Source organism: Chrysemys picta, chromosome 6, assembly GCF_011386835.1.
Source record: "Chrysemys picta bellii isolate R12L10 chromosome 6, ASM1138683v2, whole genome shotgun sequence".
Taxonomy (NCBI): Eukaryota; Metazoa; Chordata; order Testudines; family Emydidae; genus Chrysemys; species Chrysemys picta.
Window position 1 is genome coordinate 128449153 of NC_088796.1, and position 19252 is coordinate 128468404.

The window sequence follows — 19252 nt, forward strand, 5'->3', positions numbered from 1 at the left end:
GCCCCAGGGAGGACCGAGCTCCAGCCGAACCCTTCTACACTTGGTGGAGAATGCAGGCAACGGTCCCCCGATCCCTGTGAGAAAGGATCTGAGGAAGAGCGTGCCCGGGAAACCAATGGACATGGAGAAGCTTGTTAAGTTCTTGGCTGAAAGCCAAGAACAGCAAAGACCGCCCAGCTCCAGCAGCAGCAGCTGGTCCAGCAGCTCGGGACCCAACAGGAACAACTGCTTTTGGAGTTGGGACGCCAGAACCAGCAGCAATGCCTGCAGTAGTTGCCGACTCTGCTGCCCCGTCTTGCGGAGCCCCAGCCTGCGGGGGCCACCGGACTACCCAGCGTAGCCCCTCCAGTCCAGTTGGCAAAGATGGGCCCCGACAATGACCCAGAGGCCTTTCTTGTGACTTTTGAAAGGGTGGCACGAGTCGCCGGGTGGGCCCAAGACCAATGGGCTACCCTCCTGGCCCTGTACCTGACCGGGACCGCCCAAACAGTATATCGGGGCCTGTCCACGGACGCAGCACGGGTCTACACCTGGGTAAAGGCGGCAATCTTAGATGCCCTGGACGTTTGTCCAGAGACCTTCTGACAGCGGTTCCGAAGCCTGGTCTATCCTACTGGTGCCCGATCCTGGATGGTAGCTCAGGAATTGAGGGAAGCATGCAAGCGATGGTTACAGCCCGAAAGGCGAACCCCAGATGAGCTCACTGAACAAATTATTCTGGAGCAATTTGTCCATATATTCCAGTCGCAAGGGAGGGTCCTTCGCCATCGGCCTGTGACGCTAGCTGCTGCCATCACCCTGATGGAGGATTTCCTCGCCGCCGAAGCACCAGTGGGACCAACAACCTGAGCTGCCCCACCAGGGCTGGAGCTCCCTAACCCAGAGAAAAAGTGGGCCACCCAGGTCGAAACACAAAATCCTTCACGGGGCCAGGAGCCCCGACCCTGACCTGCTGAGGGCCTGGTTCGACAAGCCCCGACACCTTGGCTCATTACCCGAGGGGCCAACTGAAGCCCTCCTGGGGCCCGAGGGGAACACTGCCCTGGCCTGGGTGCTCGGACCTTGGAACCTGCTTTTCCTGCGGGCAATATGGCCATTTACAGCGAGACTGCACTGAGATGGATTGCAGCTTTGGCCAGGTCTGCACGGGAGAAGCCTGCACCCGACGCCAACAGGCCGCCAAGATTTCGATGCCAGTGGTTGTCGGGGATTACCCAACCTTGGCCCTAATTGATTTAGGCTGCAGCCAGACACTGGTTTGTCAAAGCCTCGGCCTCCAGGCCGACCCACGCCTGGGGACGATCTGTATACAGTGCATTCATGGTGACATACGACCCTACTCCAGTGCCCAAGTCTGGCTGACCGTGGATGGGGTTACGCGACGGATGGTGATTGGTCTGGCCCTTCGACTCGCATACCTGGTAATCCTGGGGTAGGACTGGCCAGATTTCCCAGAAGTCCTCCACTCAAACACCGGGGAGAGCCCTGTGGTCACTCCAGTACTGGAAGGAGGTCTCCCCGAGGCCTGGTTAGAAGGGGGGGAGGCGGCAGACCACAACGGACCAGGGGAAGAACCCAAGGACTCCCCTCCGGAGCCAGACTTAAGGGTGTGTGTGTGTGTGTAGCGAGGCGGTGTGGTTCCCCGCCGTTCCAGGGAGGGACGAGCCCCTTCAGCCTACAAAGTGGGCAGAGCCAGTTGAGCCTGCGTCCGCCCCCCAGAGGTCAAGGCGCAGGACAGGAAGTACAAAAGCCCAACCCCAGAGCTCACTAGAGACCCAACCGCTGGAGAAGCCAGAGGCCTGTGGCCTAGCTCCCGGTTGGGAGAGCTCGGCAATTGGCGGCCGACCCGAGGACTGGCCAGACCAGCAGAGGCCTGATGCCGACCAGACCCTGGAGAAGCTGTTAAGCTGCCCATCGCCAGTTACCCAGAGTAGCTGCCAAGCCTACTGCTCGCCGGGTACCCTGAGGAGCCCTTGGAGGACACTGTCCGGACCCAGGTACCTCTAGAGGGGGACGTAGGAAGTAGCCCGGGGGCAGCTGAACCTAGTCTGGCTGCAGCACACCCAGAGCCCATGTCAGTGTGTTGCGGCCAGGATCCCCACTGACACAGCAGCAGGCCCTCTGCCGCTGCTAGGGCCCCGGGCCGGGACACAGTGGAGTGGGTGGGTGGGCCGGGTCCCCCCTACTCTCCAACGTCTGGGTGGCCGTCTCCCCCTTTCCCAGGCCCTTCGGAGCCAGGACCTGTGCCTGTTGCTTACCTGTTTGCTCAGCCCCTGCCTGAGGGCCTGAGCTATTGACTCTGTACTGCCCCACCCTGACCCAGGGCCTGGGCTCGTTGTTTAACTGTTTGCTCAGCCCCTGCCTGAGGGCCTGAGCCGCAGACGTTGTATTGCCCTGCCCTGACCCAGGACTGGGGCTTATTGTTTAACGGTTTGCTCCACCCCGTCCGAGGACCGGAGCGTGGGACTCGCTACTGCCCGCCAGCCGGGCGGGAGTACCTATTTGTTTTGCCTCTACTGCTGCCGCGGCCTGAGATCCCGTGGCCAGACTAGTTCCCCGACGTAACCGGATGGACGTAGCGAGGCAGTGTGGTTCCCCGCCGCCCCGAGGAGGGACGAGCTTCAGTCGAACCCTTTTACAACAGCCCAAAATGCCATTCGTTTTCTTGGCAACAAGGGCACACTGCCGACTCATATCCAGCTTCTCGTCCACTGTAACCCTTAGGTCCTTTTCTGCAGAACTGCTGCCTACCCTAGTCTGTAGCAGTGAATGGGATTCTTCCGTCCTAAATGCAGGACTCTGTTGCACCTCATCAGGTTTCTTTTGGCCCTATCCTCTAATTTGTCTAGGTCCCTCTGTATCCTATCCCTACCTTCCAGCTTATCTACCACTCCTCCCAGTTTAGTGTCATCTGCAAACTTGCTGAGGGTGCAGTCCACGCCTTTCTCCAGATCATTAATGAAGAGATTGAACAAAACCAGCCCCAGGACCGACCCTTGGGGCACTCCGCTTGATACTGGCTGCCAACTAGACATGGAGCTATTGATCACTTCCCATGGAGCCCAACAATCTAGCCAGCTTTCTATCCACCTTATAGTCCATTCATCCAGCCCATACTTCTTTAACTTGCTGGCAAGAATACTGTAGGAGACCGTATCAAAAGCTTTGCTAAAGTCAAGGAATAACACGTCCACTGCTTTCCCCTCATCCACAGACCCAGTTATCTCCTCACAGAAGGCAATTAGGTTAGTCAGGCACGACTTCCCCTTGGTGAATCTATGGTGACTGTTCCTGATCACTTTCCTCTCCTCTAAGTGCTTCAGAATTGATTCTTTGAGGACCTGCTCCATGATTTTTCCAGGGACTGAGGTGAGGCTGACTGGCCTGTAGTTCCCCGGATCCTCCTTCTTCCCTTTTTAAAAGATGGGCACTAGATTAGCCTTTTTCTAGTCATCTGGGACCTCCCCCGATCACCATGAGTTTTCAAAGATAATGGCCAATGGCTCTGCAATCACATTCGCCAGCTCCTTTAGCACCCTCGGATGCAGCGCATCCGGCCCCATGGACTTGTACTCGTCCAGCTTTTCTAAATAGTCCTGAACCACTTCTTTCTCCACAGAGGGCTGGTCACCTACTCCCCATACTGTGCTGCCCAGTGCAGCAGTCTGGGAGCTGACCTTGTTTGTGAAGACAGAGGCAAAAAAACCTCTTCCGTGCCATAACTGTAATTTCCCATCATTTAGCAACAGCAACAGATGCCTGGGAAGAACCAGGCTAGAATATTACTACATCCTGGTGGGGAGCAATTATTTCTTTATTCTTGAGATTTATGAAATAACAATGAAAAGGGGCACATGCCTGAGCACCCTAGCCACATCCGATACCCATGTAAGAATACAATAAATCCCAAACCATGCAGAAGCACAGAGGATAATACTAAGTAACCAGGCAGTGCAAAAAGAAATCATAGTCTCAATTTTTTCCCTAAACATTCTCTCTCCTCGCCTCCCCTCCTCCCCCCACGCAAACAATCTCTGCTTCTTCAGCAGCCCTGCTAAGAAGATAGCCCTTGTGACCAGTAGATTCTGGATATTTCGGACCAGGATGGGAGTGCCTTCCAAAGGGAAGAGACCACAGGGGCCCTTATGGAGAACACTCTGCCAGCAGCCTCATTATTATACCAAGGGGGAACGGATCCTAGCTCAAGCACCTCATCAAATCTCATTGCCACCGGATGCCCAGAAACTTCCTCCCATCTAGTAAGGCCTAATTCTTACTAGCCAGGAGACCAGCTCTACATCTCACTTCATGAAGATGGTTTATTAAGAGCCAAACATTGTGGCCCTACATTCCACTCCAATGGGCGGACAACAGCAACAACACAGCCCCCTCTGAAGGGCCACTGTCTTCATAGACGCAAGCAGTTTCAGTGCTAAAATCCTCTTGAACCAAACCAGAACCATAGCTCAGCTACTGGTACTTGACTGTATTAAAGAACTACTCCTAAAAGCTACCATACATGATCATATTTCCAGAAGTTGTTGCTGTAATTGAAGAAAGAGGCACTTGGATTGGTGTGACAAACGCGGGCAAGTCAGGGCCAGGCGGCTACCACACAAACAGTAGAAGCTCAGCTCAGACATCTGCAAATATCTGATAGATCCTAGTACAGAAGAAAAAGCTGTTCATTATGGGCCTGAACCTATGTCAGTTGAAGTCAACAGCAAGACTCCCTTTGACTTCAATGGGGTTTGGATCTGGCCTTAGATAATTTGCCCAAATGTTATAAGCAGTAAAGGGGAAATTTTCAAAGGCACAAATGGCAATTAGGTGCCAAACTCCCATTGGAAATCAATGGGAGTTAGGTACCTCAACTATTCATTCTGCCTTCGAAAGTCTCCCCCTAAATTCTTATCATTTGAATTTTGAATTTCCATTGGTACAAACAGAAGGGGAGCATAAATGGTGCCATTTCTTGGGGTGTCACTATATGGAACCAAAACTAAGTGCATAAGTGAATCCACTAGCTACAAAAGGAATGTTTATGAAAACAGCATTTCTGAGGCCGACTTAACGGTGTACAAAAACAACGAGGAGTCCGCTGGCACCTTAAAGACTAACAGATTTATTTGGGCATAAGCTTTCATGGGCAAAAAGCCCCGGACTCCTTGTTGTGTTTGTGGATACAGACTAACACAGCTACCCCTTTGACACTTAACAGTGTAGTAACTATAGTGCTTGTTTCTTTGGGTTTATTGAATTGCTAATCATTCTTAGTCAGGTTTGCAAGACGGTGACTGTGAAGAGTGCATGTAACAAAGAAGCAGGAATCAAGACACATTTTTCCTCAGGTCCTGAACAGAAGCCAGATCACAGAAGTGCACATTAGAGAAGGGAAGTGTCTTTCCATTTCCCCAGTGTTACTGAACTGTCTGCAATTAGCTCAGATACTAGTATTTTCCATGGGTTTTTGTTTTTGAATGTATCTTTTTTTTTTCCAGCCCCACATACGGAAGGAGTTTCACAATCTTTCTGCCGCCCTTTCTGGCCTTTATCACCTCTTTCCAAAATGTCTGCCTCCTAGGGCACTCCTGTGGCATGTAGTGGAGTGTTAATTTCCTCGTGTGTCAGACACATTTTCCTGTCCCTTGAGGTAATGTTTGGAGAGTTCTAAATTGGAATTTTGATAGAAAACAGGTGACTTTCATTCTCTTCCTTCATTTCTACAGTGTTGTTGTAGCTGCGTTGGTCCCAGGATACTAGTGAGACAAGGTGGGTGAGGTAATATCTTTTATTGGACCAACTTTTGTTGGTGAAAGAGACTAGCATTTGAGTTTACACAGAGCTTAGACAGAGCTCTTCAGGTCATTTTACAATCTCTTTGCTTGTCTTGAGGCCTTATTTATAGACCCAGCCTAGCCATAATTTACATTATTATTGTTATTGTTATTTTATACTTAGGGTTAACATCTACTCTTTGAAAGATCCACAGGGGTAAATGCTCCCTAAATAGTGTCATTGTACTTGCAAGTTACACCGATGCTGACTTGGAAATCTGTATTGGCCGAGGGAAGGGTTTAGACAGATGTGTTCTGGTGGAATTCAGGGTCAGTGTTTCAACAGTAGCTATTCTTGCCCTCAACCATGCCTCCTGGGGGGGAAGTTTACAGCATAAACCTGTTGGTTTTTTGGAAAGAGAGACAGCCGCATCTACCGATTGGTATAGAAGCAGCTGTCAGCCCCACAATTACTAGAGACCAGAGTCTCCCCTGAGATCTGTAGTGTGGTTTGTCGCACAGAATTTAATTATTAAATTACTTAATGCACTCTTTGGCTCACCTACATGGAACGATCACAGCACATACAGCTTTCAGACAAGTAACATAAATAGCAAATGGGGCTCTCTCAACATGTAACAAATCCTCTCGATGAAATGTTCACAAACCATAATGCGAGAAGAAAGAAAGACGAATAAGTTGAACCATCCCCACTGTGTGTCAGATACACATCTGTCACTAATGAGGGCCTATGCATATTTATTAATGCAGAACAACATTTAAACTCATCCTACACACACACACAACTCATCCTGGTACATCCACAGGCATCCATGTACATCCACGCACATACAGCTGCATGCACACTGCAACCATTCAGACGGGGGAAAAAACACTAGACAAATGTGCAAACACATAATAAAATATATATTTAAATATAATTGCAATACAGTAGCATTGTCTTTTTACTGACCAGTGTGGCCCTTGAAGAGCACTAGATTCCAGACTACTGGAGGTTAAACAAGGCTGTGGATATGATATATCTGTTCACTAGGAATGTATATAACAACTCTGCTGCCCACTGAAAACCACGTGACAAGTTAACTCATGACATTGTGCATGAACAGCTATATAGGAAGCCCCAGCTAAGCCAAAAACATATGGAGACTGGTTGTTTTCTCCTCACAGTCGGCCCTTAGATTGTCAGCTCTTTGGGGTAGGCACTAGGTTTTAGCAGCACCCACCGCAGTGGGACCCTGGCCGTGATTGGAGACCCTAGTTGTTACCACAATAGGAATATTAAATAATAAAGAATCTACAGTATCTAATCAATGATTTCCCGAAAGCAAAACCACACTCTCAGCTCCTCAGCTAGCGAACAGTGGCACAGCTCTGTTGGTTTCAATAGAAGATTAATTTAAACGGAACAACACCAGTTTATAGCAGGGGAGGATCTGGCCGACGTTCTTAGTGTAGCTCACATCCTTTGCCTTTCGTTCCCTTCCCTCCAGCTATGGACACCCTTGTGCCTTTGCAGGAAGGGGCAGATGGCACCTCCATTTCCAGGAAGTGAATCCACAGGCACCTACCTTCGTATTTCAGGCTTTTTCCCCTTGTCCTTCTGAGAGGCTTCGGGTTCTGGCTTGGTCTGTTGGATTGGCAAGTGCTGTCTCCTGCTGCTGGTTCTTGTTCATTTTCCTGTTTGGATCCCATTGGTCTGTGAAACAAGGAAGAGAGGAGTGCTGACGGGATGAACATACCCAAGGCACTGTTGACACATATCATAACATATAGCTATGGCAAAGCTGTCACACTGAGCTGAGAATATTCACTTTCTTACACTCCCTCCTCCCTGGTCATGAAAGCAGTGTTAGCCTACATGTCCTAACACTACTGGGTAGAGTTATTCTGTTGCCTTTTCTACTATCCCTCTAACAGCCATCCAGCCCTACTCTGCGGATTGCTGCCGGCTATTGGAGCACTTGATGGAGGTGGCCTGGCTGGCCATTCTCCTTATTTCCAGCTGCTAAATAGATAGATAGCTAAAACATACTTGGTACTTCTTACTCTTCCCCCAAAACAATTGCCACAGGGACATTACGTGATCACAGAGAGGAGATGAGATGGCTGTGTGGTCATGGATGGGGCGGGCAGCGGATCTGTGCACTTGTGAATGAATGGGAAGGGGAGGTGTCCCTGAGCATGTGGTCCATGCTATGAAAAAATCTGAGAACCCCTGTCCTGCTGCAGTGTGCAGAGCAAGGTGCAGTGTGCTATGTGTGACACTGAGCTACTCCCTTAGAGATTGCATTTAACGACAACAGGTGCACACCGCCAGCCCCAACCACCAAAAACAGGAAAAAAGAAAAACCCAAAAAAACACACCAAACTTACCAAGTGTGAGAGGCTGCAGGGCTTTCACAGCGCCCCCTACTGCCTCCCCAAGGTCGTCACACTAGCCCATGACAGCAGCTGTGCATACCACCCCTGGGCCATCCTGGGGAGAAGACAGGGGCATGTGGAAACCCTACTGCTGCTGCAAAGCCTTGTTCTTCAGGGATGTGTTTTCGTCAGAAGTGTGATGCTCATCGAGTGAGATCAGGATGCCATGGCGCGCGTGGGTGCTTGCGTGCTGGATTGCTAGGTGATACATCTGAGGTCTAGTGACAGCGCCTGCTATACTCTAGGTGTGTGTTTTCCTGCGGTACCTCATTTCACACAGCAGTGTGCGAATCCTCGGCACACACCCCTAAAGTGGTTAAAAGGAAGCGATTCCCCCAACTGCTGGAAATCCACACACAAGTCCGCCCGCGGTGTATTTCTCCACACCATCAGTCTAGAACGGATGAGGATGATTCCCGCGAACAAAGGCCATGTCTGGACGAAAGATCCGTGGCAGCGAAGAAATGCGCTCGTGCGAGCAGTATGCTGTGTGTTGAAATGATACACGTGTTTGAAGGCAAATCATGCTACTCTATATACTTGAACGGGGATCATTCAATCTTCAAATATCTTTAGCTTCTAGGATTATTTTTATTTGTACTGCAGTAGTGGCTGGCAGTCCCAGTCAGGGATCCGGGCCTCACTGCTCTAGGTGCTGTACACACACATACCCCAAAGAGCTTATAATCAGAATGGCTTCCTGTTTTCCTGGGGACTGAACTACTTTACTTCAGAGCTTCCCAGGGTCTTCCCTCAAATATCCTTTCAATGAGATGTGAAGAGCAAAATGTACTCGAGAGCTATTGAATTACTCGTTTCCACACCTAACATTACATGGCTCTGTTGTATGAAACTAAATTGAAAACAATCTATCAAGGTAATAATGTTCAACGCTACTCACAGGTAACCTAATTATCAACATAGGGGCCAAGGAACATGCATAAGTAGTTTTAAACAGAGGAGCTAGCAAGTGAAAATGAAAACATTACATTTGCTTTAATAATATAAAAGAAAAATTACTGTAGGGAGGTGTGTCGAAGATGGTTGGTTTCTTGATTTGTTTTAGGAAAGTTGTCTGTGATTCATTGCTAACAGTGAGAAAGGCAAGATGAAGAGAAGCAATGATACAGTGTATACATGGCACGGTTACTGTAATAATTTCCTTGAAATAATTAACAGTTAGGAGGAGGTTGCATATGCTATTCCAGATGTGAAAGAACAACAGATGGGCAGCTTTCTAAGGCTCTGATAATAAAATGACCTAACACTCTATTTAGAGAAACAGAAATTCTTCTCTTTGGCTGTTTACAGATTTTAGAAATATCACGATAAGCAAATCCAGACAGTTCAAAGCAATGATATAAAGGACAAGTGGATAAATAATGACCCAACTTTGTTACGAAACAGAGTGTAACTGTTGTATTGCTAATATAAACACAGATGACCTTTATATTTGCTCAACTTTTCGTCCTTAGCACAGGAAACAGCAGATGATCTTTATCAGACAGTAGAATCTTCCACTTTGCTTCTACTATCGAGCTGTGGGGCAGATTCTTATGCTGACTTTAAGGGCATGACAATGTCATTATCTTTTCAAAGCACATGCTGAAAACATGATATGGAGTGGAGGAGAAAGACACATGGCTTCCTGTAGCCTGGGGATAGCACAAACCTGGGTGACAGGCATCCATGGCCAGGGTTCTCCTCTTAATTTTCACAAAGCGAAGTCACAACATGAATAAAGTTCACAGTAAAAATAAAGCTGCAAAGCAAGAGAGTCCTATAAACATAACCTGGTAGAACAACATGTCAGCAGTTGCACATTCGTTTTTATACAAATACAGCTAATGAATGTTGAAAGTTTCTGGATCCAGGAAATGTTTTACCTGGGCTTGGAAGAATTTGAATTTGTTCTTAGTAATTCATGTATTTGCATTACAATAGCACCTAGGCCCTAGCCAAGATCGGGGCCCCACTGTGCTAGGAGCTGCACAAACACACAGTGAAAGACAGTCCCTGGCTCAGTGAGTTTGCAGTCTAAACAGAGGCAAGACAACGTGTGGCGCGAAAGTAATACATTTATCCCCATTTTACAGATGGGGATCTGAGGCCCACAGCGATTAACTGACTTGCTTAAGGTCACACAGGAAAGTCTGGGGCAGAGTCAGGAACTGACCCCAGATTTCCCACCTCTTAGTCCAGTGCTTTAACTACAGTATGTCCTCCCACTCTGCCAGGGGAAATTCAAGAGAAATTTCTATTGAAACACAATTAGTCAGGGTTTAATGTATGCTACTAATTCCCTTTCCCCTCCAATTATTAGGATTAATTAATATTTATAGAAAGGTCATGCCCAGAGGCCCCAGTCAGAGGCACCTTTGTGCTGACACATAGAACCGCACAGCTCTTGGCCCAAAGACCACTGTACCTCCCTCCTCTGCCACAAACAAACATCAGAGGGGTAGCCGTGTTAGTCTGAATCTGTAAAAAGCAACAGAGGGTCCTGTGGCACTTTTAAGACTAACAGAAGTATTGGGAGCATAAGCTTTCGTAGGTAAGAACCTCACTTCTTCTTGCATCTGAAGAAGTGAGGTTCTTACAAACAAACATGACACAAGTCATTCTGCTCTTTGGTGCTCATGATCAATGCTGAATCCAAAGGGACAAATTCCAAACAGCAAGCCTTTGATAAAAGGCTTTGTGGGTTCCCCCCTCCCCTAGGTGAGTGCTATAAGCTAGCAGGGATGGGGCAATGCATCTCTCTTTGGAACTGAGAGGTGCCAAAGGGTGGCTAGTGGTGCCTGACACAGAGTGGGTATGAAGACAATACAGTAAAAGCCAGTATGGAGTGAGGGAACAGGGCCAGTAGGCAGGGCAAGCACTGGGGGAGTTGGGGCATGCCGGTGTTGGGAAGGATCCTGACTAGGGGAAAGGAGCTATGGATTGGACCACAGTTGGCATCTGGAGTGGGCCCAGGTACCCAATGGTTGGCACCAGAAAGGGGCCCAGGTACCCAATGGTTGGCACCAGAAAGGGGCCCAGGTACCCAACGGCCGGCGCCTGGAAGGGGCCCAGGTACCCAACAGCCGGCGCCTGGAAGGGGCCCAGGTACCCAACAGCCGGCGCCTGGAAGGGGCCCAGGTACCCAACGACCGGCGCCTGGAAGGGGCCCAGGTACCCAACGACCGGCGCCTGGAAGGGGTCCGGGTACCCAATGGGTGGTGCCTGTAGAGGGCCTACGTACCCAACCGCCGGTGCCAGGGGAGGGAGGACCATACTCAACAGCTGGTGCCAGGCAGCAGCCACCATTTTTGGTATGCAACACTGATGCTTTGGGAGATGGTTCTACGTATATGGCTACAAAATGCTTCAGGAAGCTGTTATCCATATGGCTACTAGGTTTGGAGACGTATGCATCCAATCCCTACATGGCAGGTGTCTCACTCTTCCTATTGGCCCCTGCTCATGTAGATCCCAGCTCTTAACATCCCCTGTGTTCCTGCATTTCCAATGAAAGGAGGGAAGAACAGGAAGAACACGTTTCTATTTACTTTTTTCAAATATTATTGGATTTAACTTTTTTGCCTCTTCCTCCATTTACTTCTGCACCACCGTTTCTCCCCCATTTTCCATGGCCCAGTCCAACCCCTATTTTCTCAGCAACTACCCCGGGATGGTGCAGCTGCTCTCAGGATGTTGATCACAAAGGCTAAATTGGGGATTTAAACTTTGCAATAATTAGCATTTACTGACAGTCTGCATCTTAGGTCCCAATTCAGCAAAGCACTTAAGCAGATGGTTAATTTTAAGCACACGTTTAAATGCTTTCCTGAAACTGGGCATTGGGTCACACATTCACGGCAGAAGTTTGGGGTGGTGCCCAGCTGCAGACCAAGGGGCAGTCGCAAGGCAGGTGAAACATTGACAATAGCAGTCACTCATCAGCTGGCACTGTTCCCATCCAGCAGGGGGTGCTGTGCTAGTTCCATAGAGCTGCCTTGGAGATGCATTAGGCTTGGTTGTAAGATGTCCTTGGGATTCATATTACAAAGGTACAGGCTTGGTCCCTTAGGCTCTGAGCAGCATTGTATAGATATCTCACGGTGTACGGGGGGTAGAAAGTTCCTTTGCCAAAGAATTGTCTCATTTGATCCGACTGATTGAATATAACTAGCTTTCAACCTGCCTGCTGAGGAAGCTAGGCTGGGACAGTGCTTTGAAAGTAGAGCCTCAGGGCATTGAACTCTGTTAGAACAATCTCATCGGGGTCCTTAGCTCCGCAGTGGACTACGGCTCACCTCTAAGCTACCAGCAAACAGCTATTAAGGGAAGTAGTCATGAGCAGATTTTAATGGCAAACTCCAACACTTGGCTCTGAACATTACATCCCATTGTCCCTTCCTCTGCCCATCTCTAACATGGCTTCCCTGGCAGTCTGCCACAATGACTGTGGAAAAAGCTAAACTGGGAGCTGTTGAACGCTTTCCCCAGCATTATCACCAGTCAAATGATATCAGTTAGAAGTGTGGGCTGCCAAGGAATTCCTGGTGGAGCTGGGCGGAGGCTTTCTGTACAAGGAGGATGAGTTCTAGGGACTGGACTTCCGTGAAAGCTTGTTACTTAAAATTGTCAACAAAAGTGAAGGAGAAGAAGAGGAGAACTCAATGAATTACAGAATGGAAAGTACACCATTGTTTCCTGATTCCTGAACTTTAGTGGATTCCCAGAAAACAGAAACAAACTGATCAGAGATAAACAAGCACTGATGGTGAAGCAGAGAAAAACACCAGTTTACCTGATGAAACTTGTGTAGAATTACAACAGTGCTGGGAACATATACAACAAAGTGAGAGCAAACTGCTGGAAGAGAATGAACAGAAGACTCCCAAAGAGGAATCTACTGCTCACAGTCCGGAATCATAGTTTTTGTGCCATTTTATGCATCGCAAGGCAATAGAAATAAAAAATGAGACGAGATAATACAAACTTTCAAAAAGAGCTCAGTCCCCACTCCGACACCTACATGAAGGGCTCAGATTCATAAAACTGCCAGCGCCCAGCACTGGAGAATTCCCCACTCCCTTCCACTATTGATAACCGTGGAAATGCTGGGCCCATTGGAAAATCTGACACCCTCCCCTCTTCTTTTTGGGAGGGGGGTGTGCATCAATGGGTGCTGAGCTCTTTGGAAAATCTGTCTCGGAGTCCTTCTGCAGTATTGCCAATCCCTAAAGTTCAAAAAACCAGAACATGAATCAGATGGTCCAAAATCATGAGATTGACTTAAAAATCCCGAAATAAATAAATAAATGAAATAATAATAAATACACTGAGGGTTCTGTTTTATTTGCCTTCTGGTTTTTGAGCCTACAGGATGCCTTCAGGCCACATGTTCAAGCTTTTCTCCACTACCATGAAAGCTAGAAACTTTTTTATGACAAATGGAAGCTGAGATTTCTCACGTCAGCCCAAGCCTCAGGAGACAACGCTTTAAGAAACACACCAAATATCATGAGAATTGGCAATGCTGCTGTTGTGCCTTGTTACGCCAGCTGTCTGTGTTTGTGTTTCACTATTTCACTGTAATGTTACCTGTACCCTACGTGCGGCAATGAAGACGCACAACGGGCTGAGTTAAGGATAGACTTTCTGCTTTTAGGTTGGAATTTCCTAGCCATTTGTGCAACAACTTCATTGTCACTTACAAAGACCGTTTTTATTTAACTTACTCTTCAATGTTCATAACTCTTATAAACTTGGAAGGGGAGTTCTCGTCCTCATTTCTTTGTTTATTTCTATCTTTTCTGTTTGCAAACACTGATCTTCTGCACTTTGAGAAAAAATAACATTGTCCCTCTGAAAGATGGAGGTAAGCCAGAACCAAAACCATGGATCCAAACATCCCCAGACTTTGGGGTCATCAAAATCTTGACCTGAAGCTCAATTCTGCAGTGTGCAGCCATCTTTCATTTCTATATAAGTATAGTAAGACTTAATATGGGTGGCTCATAACGTTCCTGCAAAACAGTTTGCTATTGTGTTCAAGTTGCTTCTGTGGGTTCTATTTCCATTAAACAACAAGAAAAGAGTAGATTAAAAAAATCCTAAAAAAAAATGATACATTTAGAATCTGGAGGCTATTCCTTGCCATGGCCCCAATTCAGTGAAAGTATTTAAGGATGTGCTTAAATTCATCCCTGTCAAGCGAAGCACTTTTCTGTATGCTTGAAGTTAAGCATGTGCCTATGTGCTTTGCTGAGTAAGAGACTAGCTCAGGACAATTTTTAGGTAGTTCAAATTGTTGTACCTAAGCTTCTTAATAGTATCCTTGCAGATTTAGACCCCAATCCTGCAAAGATTTACACATGCCTAACTTTGCCCAGGGTGGACCGAATTTCACACCGCGGAAGCCAACGGGAGCTTTGCTGTTGACTTCAGCGGGCACAGAATCAACCCCCGCAAGTCACCCCACTGAAGTCAATGTGTAAAATGAAGCACAGACGTAAGTCTTTGGCAAGATGGGCCTTTGTTTGTTCTTTTATGATTTTAAGATAAACAAGCTGAGATCTAAATGACCACGGAAAATTAAATACACTCTTATCCTTTGTGGTTGAGGACAAGATGAAACAAGAATCTGTGCAACATATTTCATGCTTGTGTTTATCTAAGAAAAACATTTTCTTAATTCATTTGTTTATTCATCTTTACTTTTAGCCTCGCTTTCTTCATCACTTAAAAGAAATAAAAGTCAATGGAAGAAACCCCCCAAACACCTGGCAGTTGATTTCAATGATAAACCATTAGAAGGCAGATCCAGCCATGGCTCAAATGAAAACAGAAAAGCTCACGCTGATGTAGCCACGTCTCCTTTAGCCAGGCTAACCTAACTCAAATGCAGGCTGCACTGGAGAGCTGGCTCTACTGATCTGGTCTAATTGGCGGCATTAGTCACCCATGCGGCACTCGTGTAATTTTCTTTTACGAGCAGTTTCACAGAATTAAGAATAATGGATTGTTTTCCAACAGATGTAATTAAAAATTGATGGAGCAGTTTCACTATTTCACTGTGCTGTTAGTTAAAGACTGGAGAGTGAATGTCACTGAAGAAATAACTGATTGCATTTATGGAGATTATGGGTCTGTTTTGTGTAGCAGTTTTTCAAACAGGCTACAGTTTTATCCCCATTTATCCAAAACCCTATAATCTGAACCTCCACGTTATCCAAATGCCTTCCTTGTCTCGCAAGTATCTCATGCTGGGGAACAAGGAAGGGATTTGGATAATACAGAGGTTTGAATAATAGAGTGGCTACAGAGGAGACCATCCTGCTCTGAATGGATCCTTAGAGGTTTTTAAGGTCAGGCTTGACAAAGCCCTGGCTGGGATGATTTAGTTGGGGATTGGTCCTGCTTTGAGCAGGGGGTTGGACTAGATGACCTCTTGAGGACCTTCCAGCCCTGATATTCTATGATCCTATGGCAGGCATGGAGTCCTTTGCAGCCCTGCTGTCCTGGGAGCAAGTAAGCAGGGCAGAGCACAGAACGCTGGCCACTGCGAGGAGAAAGATGAGTCCCCGGTCACAGGGGAGGCCACTCCGCTACTGACTGGCTTTTGTCCTCTTGACTATCCAAATTCCCCGTTATCTGAATAAAATCTGTTCCCCCCCCAGACAATTTTGGCAGTATACTGTATCTAGGGACTGAGGGTGGGATTTACAAAGGAGGTAGGTGGTTTTCAGTGGGACTCTCTTAACGTCCTTTGGAAATTCTCAGCTTTAGGCTGGGATTCCCCACTCGGGGACATTGGTTTCATGCCATGCAGAATTACAAGGTGTAGAACTGGTATAACAAAGTGGAGGATCAGGCCTTTATGCTTTCAATATTTATTTAGATTTCAGTTTTAGACAAACTCCACACCAAAGAAACCCCACCCCCCGCCAAGCTCTGGGGAATCCTCCACATACGTTTATTGCACAAGAACATAGGAGATAGAAAATAAGGATTGAGCAAGGCACAGAACCTCTTCCTCCCATCCAAACGCACATCATGTAGTAACCAGTCACGTGACCAAAACACCTCTCACCCACGATACTTTCCTTCCATGGAGATATGATTGCAACACGTGCAGACACACCTGAGCTAACTTTGATCTAATGTAGTGATACTCAGACCTCAGTGGTTCAGGAGCCAATTAGCGATCAACATTCCCCAAAAGAGCCAGAGTAGTGTAAATTCATTGTTTCATTTATATATATATAATTCTCACAGCAAAATGACTGACCAAGTATTATTATTTTATCAACTACAACTGGTTAATAACATAGTAAAAGCCTCCTGACTGGTTAATAGCTTAGATTGCTTCATAATTAAATCACACAGTGTTTTATATCATGTGCTGCAAAGAGCCGCAGGAGACGCATTAAAGAGCCACTTGCCGCCCGTGAGCCTCAGTCTGAGTATCGCTGAGCTCACGAGATCAAAACTCGCTCAAGTAACAATAGTAGTGACACCATGGCAGCGGAGGCTAGCCACTTGAGTACATACCCAGGGTCTCGGGCAGGCAGAGCGAACCCATGTCACTGCCACTCCATCACTATTGTTACTCAAGCTAGCTTTGATCAAAGCTCGCTGAGGTCTGTCTATCCATGCTGCAATCACACCTATTGATGCCAGTGCAGACATAACCTAAGAGAGAAATCTCACACATCACTATCTCAGCTGTCTGCTGGTACATGCTCAAACTGATGGACTTGGCAGCGTGTGTGCAGAATATCACGCAATTCCAGACCTTGGGGAGCATCAGAGAAGGAGCTTTTCTTGGTAAAATCATTAGAACACATCCGTTTACAAAAGGAACAGAGCTGTGCTTTCTTTTTCAGAAAGATCCCACAATGATAATCACAGATATTTTAAGTTTACCCCAAAACTTCTGTTTCAGTCATTTGAGGATTTAGATAAAACTAGGTAACTTCATGGAACTATGAAAGGCTCTCAGCTAGGGGCTCAAAGTCCAGTTCCAGCTCAGAACTCTTCCACAATTCAAAGGGTTTTGTTTGGATCCACTTGGCATATTATTGCATATTTTTAAAAGCATCTTCCTTCTAATTTAGGATCATAATCAAATCATGTGGAATCAAATCATATCAAATCAAATGGAATAATCAAACCATATCAGACCCGAGGTCCGTCTACTTCAGTTTCACCGGGTGGCTGGCCATGTTCTTTAAACGGATTTTGTGCTTTAAATTCCTAAGGCGCAATCACCTGACTTGATTTATCTTCGCTTTGAAGGCCCAACAATAGATGCTGAGCCTTTTACAGGCCCTGAACATTTATTATTAAAGCCTGCACCATATAATACTTAAAAGTATCAGTTGCCAGTACTGCCCACATCATTTAATGGTGTGAGTTATCCGTACAAGAATGCCAAGTGTCAGACTTTGCATACACCACCCTATCACACAGGGCTGCTGTGGCAGTCGGCTTCTGTATGAAAGCATAATTTTTCTCATCCCCTCTCTGATCATGGGTTGTGATCAATGGCTCCGTGTCTAATTGGCAGCCGGTTTCAAGTGGAGTGCCCCAAGGGTCGGACGTGGAGCTGGTTTTGTTCAATATCTTCATTAATGATCTGGAGGATGGCGTGGACTGCACCCTCAGCAGGTTTGCAGATGACACTAAACTGGGAGGAGTGGTAGATATGCTGGAGGGTAGGGATAGGATACAGAGGGACCTAGACAAATTAGAGGATTGTGCCAAAAGAAAGCTGATGAGGTTCAACAAGGACAAGTGCAGAGTCCTGCACTTAGGACGGAAGAATCCCATGCACTGCTACAGACTAGGGACCGAATGGCTAGGCAGCAGTTCTGCAGAAAAGGACCTAGAGGTTACATTGGACGAAAAGCTGGATATGAGTCAACAGTGTGCCCTTGTTGCCAAGAAGGCTAACGGCATTTTGGGCTGTATAAGTAGGGGCATTGCCAGCAGATCGAGGGACGTGATCATTCCACTCTATTCGACATTGGTGAGGCCTCATCTGGAGTACTGTGTCCAGTTTTGGGCCCCACCCTACAAGAAGGATGTGGAAAAATTGGAAAGAGTCCAGCAGAGGGCAACAAAAATGATTAGGGGGCTGGAGCACATGACTTATGAGGAGAGGCTGAGAGAACTGGGATTGTTTAGTCTGCAGAAGAGAAGAATAAGGGGGTAGCTGCTTTCAACTCCCTGAAAGGGGGTTCCAAAGAGGATGGATCTAGACTGTTCTCAGTGGTACCAGATGACAGAACAAGGAGTAATGGTCTCAAGTTGCTGTGGGGGAGGTCTAGGTTGGATATTAACTGGAATGGGTTACCTAGGGAGGTGGTGGAATCTCCTTCCTTAGAGGTTTTTAAGGTCAGGCTTAACAAAGCCCTGGCTGGGATGATTTAGTTGGGGATTGGTCCTGCTTTGAACAGGGGGTTGGACTAGATGACCTCCTGAGGTCCCTTCCAACCCTGATATTCTATGATTCTATAAAGTTATAAAACTCCTCCATATGGTTTTATTAACACAGGTTCCAAACCCCACAACCCTGTCCAGGCAGAAGTTGGCAAACAGGTCTGTCCTAAAGAAAGGAATGTGTCCTTGCCATAATTTGTATTTAAGCAGTAAACAGAGTCATCAAGGAAGAAAGTTCCACAAAGGAAGTTCAAACAGGTGAAAAAACCAGCAGGGAGTATCCTTCTGTGCCTCCTGGGTGTCAGCTGGAAATGGTTTTCACGCGGGAGATGGAAACTACAGTATAAAAAAGGAGGGACAAAAACTCCAAGGCACCCGTCTCCTCTCTCCTTGCTCATCACATTCACTGCACTTGAAGAGACAAAGGAAGCAGCCATTGGACACTGGGAGAGGGGTCCTGACCTAAAGAGTTCGGTCAGTAAAATCGCTGAAAGCACGTGGTGAGAAAACTTTGTGTTGAATCTAACATCTTTTGTTAAGTTAGGCATCAGTAAGCATTTTATCTTTATTTTTCTTGTAACCATTTCTGATTGTTA

The 19252-nt window shown here is 47.0% G+C and overlaps 1 protein-coding gene across 12 annotated transcripts in view; it reads right to left on the bottom strand.

The window, feature by feature from the left end:
- NRG1 (neuregulin 1) overlaps window positions 1–19252 on the bottom strand; it is a 733358-nt gene that overhangs the window by 302315 nt on the left and 411791 nt on the right. For 2 of the 12 annotated variants that reach the window (XM_065549827.1, XM_065549825.1), the window contains exon 3: window positions 7367–7494. The exons of 9 other annotated variants lie outside the window; for them this stretch is intronic. In XM_065549827.1, coding sequence (XP_065405899.1) covers window positions 7367–7490 — 124 coding nt within the window. In that variant the 5' untranslated portion in view covers window positions 7491–7494. Of the gene's footprint in view, window positions 1–7366; window positions 7495–8171; window positions 8656–19252 lie in introns of those variants that run through there. One more of the 12 variants, XM_024109273.3, reaches the window with a different exon arrangement.